This window comes from Protomyctophum bolini (assembly GCF_963924005.1).
Source record: "Protomyctophum bolini genome assembly, chromosome: 6".
Classification (NCBI taxonomy): domain Eukaryota; kingdom Metazoa; phylum Chordata; class Actinopteri; order Myctophiformes; family Myctophidae; genus Protomyctophum; species Protomyctophum bolini.
In genome coordinates, this window is record NC_137867.1 from 5,154,778 (window position 1) to 5,163,829 (window position 9,052).

A 9,052-nucleotide genomic window follows, 5' to 3' on the forward strand; every position below is an offset into this window, starting at 1 on the left:
TTAAAAAAACGTATTTTTGGAATATTTGTTGAAATGGTTTAACAACAATTATCTTGTATGAGGGTCTTTGGTAGAAGATATTTCCAGATGGGACCCGGTCCACTAATTATTAATTTGGGGGTTCTTGACATTTGAGAACCACTGGTAACAGTACAGAATGTTCTTGGTTGGTACCATGCAAATGCAATTGACCATTTGACATGTTTGATTCTTTTAGGATTTGGTTGCGAAGACAGTTCCAGAATTTGTGGGGAATTTAACTAAGGTGGCAGAAGCACATCAAACAGTAATTACTGGTTCGAGTGCAACCATATCTGCTATTATTGACATCCTGGTCAACATTGCAGATGTCGCCGTTGATGTCGATGAGATTGTCATGACGGTAAGCGGTGGAAATAAATCCCCATATAGGTTTCTATATGCCTCGCAGCCCTCGCCTCAAAAATATACCTATTAAGGCCTATTAAAGAAAATATATAGAATGTTATTATGGAGTAGGTGAATGATTCTTACTTTCATGGTGACCTAATAATTTCAGCTTAATGACAATAAGAAACACTAGATGTTACTGTTGTTCATCACTAAAACACCAAATTGAGAACCACAGGAGAGCTTTATTATGTTACATTGTACTTTGCTTACAGTATTATGCAATATTTTGTAGCTTAAAACAAGATAAACATGTTATCACTCTAACAGAGAAATGCCGTTTTGTCTGCAGGATATCCTGGAAATAGTGGATGTCATCATTGATGAAGCAGCAACAGAATCCTGGTTCATTTTAAACACCAACAAAACCCTCAATGTCAGCTAAAAGTTTCTAATTTCATTGGAAAGTATCATCGATTCCTTGGAAGGGGAGTTTGATATATCAACCGACCTCATTCTGCTGGACAGAACAAGATTCAACAACTCGTACCAGGCGGACATTAACTCTAGTGTCACCCTCAACATTCTAAACACCAGTGCTACCAACCTCTTTATTACCACCATTGTCTTCCCCCTCAACAGCATTCTACCTCCCAGGAATGCCAGCTTCAACGCCAGCAGCTTCAATACCAACGAAACCAGCTATGAGAACACCATCAATGGCAAAGTTCTGATGGTCAAGCTGAACACCACGGTTGAAAATGTGATAATAACTTTTGACAAACAAAACACGTCGTTGACATTGAGCCCACAGTGCGTCTTCTGGAACTTTGCACTCTTTGATAACCTCGGCGGATGGGACCACGAGGCAGGTGGAGCGAGATCAATTCGTGGCGGCGGAGACTCGCCACGACCTATTGTTTTACGCCATGGCGTATTCTTCATTACGCCATGGCTTATTCTTCAATATGTCGCAGCGTAAACAATTAGCCCCGGCGAGAGGGATACGCCAGGCGTAATATGGATTTTGCCGTGGCAAGAACGGAATCCGCCATGGCAGAACAGAATCCGCCATGGCTTATTCTTCATACGTCGCAGCTTAAAGTACCGCGTGCGCCTTGCCGGTCCGGTTCTGAGGAGGCCTCAGCCGTCTCCGGGCGTCCGTGCGTGCCCGAGCTGTCACCTCTTTTGTGTGCCGAAAAGAGTGTGTGTGTGTGTGTGTGTGTGTGTGTGTGTGTGTGTGTGTGTGTGTGTGTGTGTCTGTGTGCGCGCAACGTTTATAAGAAAGAGAGAGAGAGAGAGAGAGAGAGAGAGAGAGAGAGAGGGGATGGGGGGGGGGGTGAGTGACCGGCTGCCGCCACCGCGCAATCAATCAATCAATCAATAAATCAATCAATCACTCCACACCGATACTTTCCCCCTCTCTCTCTCTACCCCTCCGTAGCCTAAGTCCGTCTCTGTCTCTCTCTCTCTCTCTCTCTCTCTCTCTCTCTCTCTCTCTCCTACGGAGAACGGTGTTCTCGTGAGGTGTTCTCGTGTTCTACTGTATTTATGACCATTAATAAACATGTGGCATTTTATTATTACACACTGGTGTTTAGGTTTGTGTCACATGACACATGTTCCAGTGATTTACAGTGATAGCCTATACGCACTGATTGACATGTAGGCCGCGTGACCCACGTGAGCGAGATGATTGTATTTTCCTTAAGTTTCACTGCAAATAAAACCATATTTCTTATGGAAAAAATGTGTGTAATTCTTCTTCTTTCTCGTTGTAATATTGTTATGTTTAATAGTTAATAGTGCGCATTGTATTATGGAAAAAAAACGGTGTATTTGAGACATTTTAATTTAATTTTTAATGCGTAAAATAATTTCACCAACGAGAGAGAGAGAGAGAGAGAGAGCTGAAATAAACATAATATTCAACTATGCTACACTGCGACCCCGTTAGTTCTTAACGGGTAGCGCACCTATACAGTGGGCGACCCCCCAACACAATAGATAACCTATACAAGGACACATATGAATTTATATACAAGGCTATATTAATTTAGCCGAACATCAAAGCTCACCGCGCTCGTAGCGCATTGACAGGTCTGTCTGTCTGTCTGTCTGTCTGTCTGTCTGTCTGTCTGTCTGTCTGTCTGTCTGTGTCTCAATGACTCGCCCTATAGCGGATAATATAGGCTACAATTGTACAACCTTTATAAAAGTAATCGCACTCAGACATAGGCCTAAAAGAGTGAGTTCTCGGCTGTAGTGCATGCGTTGCGTTCTGTGCGACGTAGCGCATGCAGATAATAATAGGCCTATACTGTATGCTATGCTGTATGTGATTTAATTTGTATTGGTGCCGAGTGCGAAGCTTGAAATAGGTTAATTGCGGACGGCTACAGATAGACTGTGGATATTAACTGTCCCAATAAGGACCACAAACAAGTCTACGTGGTGTGTGGTGTGCATAGCCGCATGTGAAACTATATCGTGCTGTATAAATTTCATGCAGGTCATGGTCATGCGAGGAGAGAGAGAGAGAGCAAGAGAGAGAGGGTGCAGAGAGAGAGAGAGGTGTGAATGGAATCGCATCAAATAGCGTGCATGGTTGGTGAGAAGAAAGTAGGCCTATGGGTCGCCGACTCGCCGTGCGCATATATGGCACATCTCTCTCATATAAGGGCGCACCATTGACTGTATGTCACTGTGCCTATATGCTGACAATGTGCGCGTGCATGTGAACTTGTATTAGCCTACATTATAACGTGACATTTATTATAGGCATACAGCTCGAAATATAACAGGCTACAAGCTCACAAGTGGTTGTGGACACGTCTGACTGCTATTCATCATGTGCAGGACTTGCCAATAAAGTCGCCAGAGCAATAATAAAGTGTTTTTATTATATGGAGAGAGAAGTCGAGAGTCGGGATATGGAGATTTACGTGTGACATTCTGACAGACAATGAAAGAAACATGACTCACAGTTTAGGTGGCTTTTAAAATGAATATATGATAAGTTTTAAAGTTGTGAATAGTATAAACATGAAACTCTCTGCGCGCGCGCTCGCTCTCTCTCTCTCTCTCTCTCTCTCTCTCTCTCAGCACACGCTGTGTGTCAATCAGACGGCAAATGATCATTAGAATTATGGCAAGCTATTAGCTATACGACTTCTGCAGGAGGGGGGGGGGGGGTAATAGACCCGCTGCTGTCCGCTGCGATGCGTGCAGCTTGTAGATCAGATGCCGACAGACAGACAGACTGTCACAGACAGACAGACAGACAGACAGACAGACAGACAGAAAGTACAGTGGTGACGGGCAAAGCACACACAGCACACACACACACACACACACACACACACACACACACACACACACACACACACACACACACACACACACACACGTCGCTCCGTTGGTATAGGAAGGCCGACCGGGAGTCCCCGGACCCGTTTGGGCGGCCCGTCAGGTGGTTTTCGAGCTTTCTGCTTGTAAATCGTAAAGTAAAGTTAGTAACTAATCAGAAGCAAACGTTAAACGTTTGACAAGCAATATTGAAAAACCTATAGTTGTATTTTGAATATTGCTTGTCAAATGTTTAAGGCTTATAGCCTATTTAATCTGATTGAGGCTATAGCTCTGCATGGTTGCTGCTTCTGATTATTAGTTACTAACTTTACTAGACCAATTTAAAATAGTATTAGATGTTTTTCGTTAATAATAACTTATGCTAATTATTACTGAACCATTTTAGATGTTTATATTTCACCAACAGGCATGATATGCATGTATAGGCATAATAGGCCAGTGGCCACCGGCCGACTCCATTTTGCGCAGTACAGCGTCCCCACCTAGGACGCGACAGACAGACAGACAGACTGACCGACCTGTCAATGCGCTACGAGCGCGGTGAGCTTTTAATATAGCCTTGTATATAAATTCATATCTCTCTCTCTCTCTCTCTCTCTCTCTCTTTCTTATAAACGTTGCGCGCACACACACACACACACACACACACACACACACTCTTTTCGGTGCACAAAAGAGGTGACAGCTCGGGCACGCACGGACGCCCGGAGACGGCTGAGGCCTCCTCAGAACCGGACCGGCAAGGCGCACGCGGTACTTTAAGCTGCGACGTATGAAGAATAAGCCATGGCGGATTCTGTTCTGCCATGGCGGATTCCGTTCTTGCCACGGCAAAATCCATATTACGCCTGGCGTATCCCTCTCGCTGGGGCTAATTATTAACGCTGCGACGTATGAAGAATAAGCCATGGCGGATTCCGTTCTTGCCACGGCAAAATCCATATTACGCCTGGCGTATCCCTCTCGCCGGGGCTAATTGTTTACGCTGCGACATATTGAAGAATAAGCCATGGCGTAATGAAGAATACGCCATGGCGTAAAACAATAGGTCGTGGCGAGTCGTCGCCGCCACGAATTGATCTCGCTGTCTCTCCCACGAGGGGTGTGCTTTTGTGTCAGACATAAATGATACCGTCACCTGTAACTGCACCCACCTAACCTCCTTCACAATTCTTATGTCGATTGACATTCCCCAGAAATTAAAGTTTTACTGGACATAATCTCGTACATTGGCATAGGGATATCAATGGGATGCTTGGTCATTTGTCTCATCGTTGAGGGAGTCGTTTGGAAGGCCATGACCAGAAACAGCACCTCATACATGCGTCATGTTTGTATTGTGAACATTTCTGTGTCTCTGCTCATTGCAGACATCTGGTTCATCATTGGATCAGCAATTGCCAACAACCCCCTTGAAAATCCAGGGGAAGATTACAGAGTTCCAGTCGCTCCATGCCGCGCAGCAACATTTTTCATACACTTTTTCTACCTTGCCCTGTTCTTTTGGATGCTTGTGTCTGGCCTTCTCCTGTTTTACCGAACCATCATGGTTTTCTCCCAGATGTCTAAATCAACCATGCTGGCCATCGGTTTCTGTTTGGGCTATGGAGGCCCTTTAATTATAGCAGTCGTCACCATTGCCTCTACAGCGGGCAACAATGGCTACATCAGAGAATACAACTCTTGTTGGCTAAACTGGCACAAGACGAAAGCCCTACTTGCGTTCGTGATTCCTGCCTTGACCATTGTTTTTATAAACTTCATAATTCTAATCGTGGTCTTGTACAAAATGCTGAGGAGAGGTGTGGAGCATTCTGACCAGTCAGATGAAACGAATGCGATAGTTGTCGTCGCAAGATGCTTGGCCATTTTGACTCCTTTCTTTGGATTGACTTGGGGTCTGGGAGTGGGAACTATGACAGCTCCAACAAATATTGGAATCCATATTGCCTTCGCATTCTTCAACTCATTACAGGTAATGCAAAAGCATATAGGCTAATTTTCCTACTTATATTGATCCCAAATGACTTGCCATGGGGTCTATTTTGAGGGGTTTCAGAAATGCCCCTGTTGTCCAGTTTCCCTCCTCTCTATCACAGTCTCGTAAATCATGTTTTGAGGTGAGCGTTCGGCACAACTGTCAATCAAAGTGACTGTACTGGCCAATCACAGTGCGTCTTTTCCGGGCAAAACACATAACAGCATAACATCTGTTTAGCAGACTGTGGCGGCTCATGTGGGACAACCAAGGCATGGATATTTGTAATGGCAGCTAATAACACATTCATGAAACAAGCTAAAACAAAAAAACACATTTGACCGCAACAAATTGCATAAAAGCTAAATTACTTATAGCCTCCGCTCTATGCTATGAGGTCTGCTGGGGAAACTTCAATTCCGCAAAGTTATGTTAAGTTAAGGTCACAAACAAACAGTTTGTTTTTTATTGGGCATGAATGTATAGGCCTACTCTACATTACTATACTGATGTATACAACCATCAATAAAACACTTTTTTTTTAAATTTCATTTAGGGTTTCTTCATTTTAGTGTTTGGGACACTGTTGGATTCAAAGGTATGTTGTAGTATACAAATATAAAACATACACTAATGCAGATGCATACTAAACTATATTAAAATAAAACATTTGCTTTGTTTTTAAAAGTATGTATTGTGTTGTATAACATTCAAACACTCTGCCTACAGATCCGAGCTGCCTTATTAAGACGTCTACCTGCAGGAAGTACAGGCACCGGCTCTAATCGAACAAGAGTAAGTGCATTTGAAAATCAGTAGTTTTTAAAACCACAGTTCGTTCCACTAGCATCAGTTTGCTATTTGGCTTTTCTTTTGCAGTTTCCCCCCATTTTCTCACAATTTATTCGCTGGTGTGAAATTGGCCTAATGTGCACTGTCAACCAATAACAAACAGTAAGACGCCCTGAGGGCGAGAAGCGACCACTTTGGCATGGGGGTCAGATCAACATATGGAATGAATTCTGTACTGGCCATATATGGAGCATGTTTTGAGTGTACAGGGTTTGATGAGGACATGAAGATCAACATTATGGAATGTCAGTACAGGCCAGCTCCATATATGGAGATATAAGGGTGGCAAGCGGGGCAGTGTCTTTGAGTGTACAGGGTTTGATGAGGGCCCAGGTAGGGCCAGGCCAAAGTTTTCGAGTTTTCGATGAGGTCAGTGCCGTGATCTTCATATATGGAGATAGCCATATATGGAGACGGCCATATATGGGGCATCAACCATATATGAAGATGGCCGTATATGGAGAATCGACCATACAGTATCTGGTGGTGTGACGTGTCACAAGGTGTGATGTCACGAGGCGTCATGAGCTGACAACCATATGAGTGTGACCTGACTGACGGACAGGTTTTCATAGTAATTTGCGACCTACAGTTGCAATTAACACTTCTTTGACTGTGTTGACCTTGGAATGGAGCAAGCATTTTACCTTTGTCATATAATCCCATTTAGAAAAATATATCTGAATATGAATTGAAACATAAAAGCGATGCCATGTGGAATGCAGGTAGCCACGAGTCTCCTACTGTCCTCCATTGAACAGTGCTTTCTTCTGTCATAAGTAAAATGCCAAGTTATTGCACCTCACACCAGATGGACTAAACCAGTAAGACGCGCAAACGCGGGAAGCGAACGCAGCTTGTACATATTTGGGTTTTGGACGTATAGCTGCTTTGGGGACTCCTTATGGCTGAGTCATGGTGACGTAACAGCGGGACTCCATATATGGGCACAAAAGCGGGACAGACAGACAGACACACACACAGACATGATCTGCTAGGTCTCATAGTAAGTGCTCACAGCGTTCGCAATCACTGCGTTCGCAATCACTGCGTTCGCAATTATAATTTGGTCACTTCCACAAGGACATACAAATTAACCAGTAAGACGCGCAAACGCAGGAAGCGAACGCAGCTCGTACATATTTGGGTTTTGGACGTATAGCTGCTTTGGGGACTCCTTATATGGTTATGGCTGAGTCATGGTGACGTAATCACTCAGCTCCATATATGGGCACAAAAGCGGGACAGACAGACAGACAGACACACAGACAGACAGACACACACACAGACATGATCTGCTAGGTCTCATAGTAAGTGCTCATTGCGTTCGCAATAATAATTAAATATTTTTTAGTGTTTCATTCTCCACTAGTAACCCTCCCCGCCAAACAGGCACCCAGAACAACCAGTAGGAGGCGCTAGTGCACTGACAACAGTCAAGGACACAAGTGAAGCGCCTCTTTAATGATGGTGTTGCATACTTGCATTGTGTGAACACATTCTTATAATTACTGGTCCATGTTTTCCATACAGAGTACAAGTGGTGGTATTGCTTCCTCTGGATTAAACTTCTTCAGGAGAATACGTGGAAGGCGAAGTAAGTGCATCATGTTTAATAATAATAGATTCACTGATCTAACCGGCGGCGGTGGCTCAGGGGTAGAGTGGTCCGAGGTTGCCAGTTCGAACACGGGCTCCCGTCGAAGTGTCCTTGAGCAAGACACTGAACCCCTACTTGCTCCTGATGTGCTGGTTGGTGCCTTGCATGGTTTCCGTATGAATGTGTGTGTGAATGTAATACAATCTATGCAAATATCTACGCAATATAAATGCACCATTTACGGGCCGTAGCCAAACACACATTAATTTGGGGGTCCTTGATGACACAAAGAAGTTTGAGAACCACTTATAGATATTTTGCAGATTGAATGAGCCATTTCACTAAAACATTTCTTGTTCTCCAGATATCTACCATGTGTCAGGAGCCAACAACACAAGCAGTTCTGTTCCGACAGAATCATTCATTATTACCAACAATTAATGGAGTGTGTTAGCAATTAATGTCGATACTATTCATTAAAAGTGTAGGCCTACTGTATTTATTTATTTTTTGTGTTTTGTTTAACGGTTAAAGCTCTATTATATAGCCTATTCCAATAGTAATCAATGGTGTATTGTTTGTTCAGGAACAGGTGTTTTCCCGTTTCTCCAGTAAACACTAAACAGAAAATACAATTTCAGGTCGGGAAGGGATAGCCATTTTATCCAATCAGGAGAGAGAACCCTACCATGATTATTTATCAGCTTCAATTTTATAGTGATCCAGTTCCAATTTAGTCTCTTCTGTTATCTGTTTAATAAAGATGGGGAGAGCCTATATTTATTCATTGTCTTCAATTAGTGCAGAATGCTGCAGCCTACCTTTTAATTGGCTCCACGAAATTCGACCACATCACACCCATTTTAGCTTCCCTGCACTGG

General features: G+C 43.5%; 1 protein-coding gene across 1 annotated transcript; it reads left to right on the forward strand.

Moving 5' to 3' along the window:
• Positions 1 to 1,102: 1,102 nt before the first annotated feature.
• Positions 1,103 to 8,658, forward strand: LOC308316843 (adhesion G protein-coupled receptor F5-like; the record flags this gene model as incomplete). Its single annotated transcript, XM_080765631.1, is given in 7 exon segments — positions 1,103 to 1,237; positions 4,842 to 4,944; positions 4,947 to 5,716; positions 6,276 to 6,317; positions 6,449 to 6,514; positions 8,105 to 8,168; positions 8,536 to 8,658. Coding segments are annotated over 7 exon segments (1,257 nt in total). The 3' UTR covers positions 8,613 to 8,658.
• Positions 8,659 to 9,052: the final 394 nt, after the last annotated feature.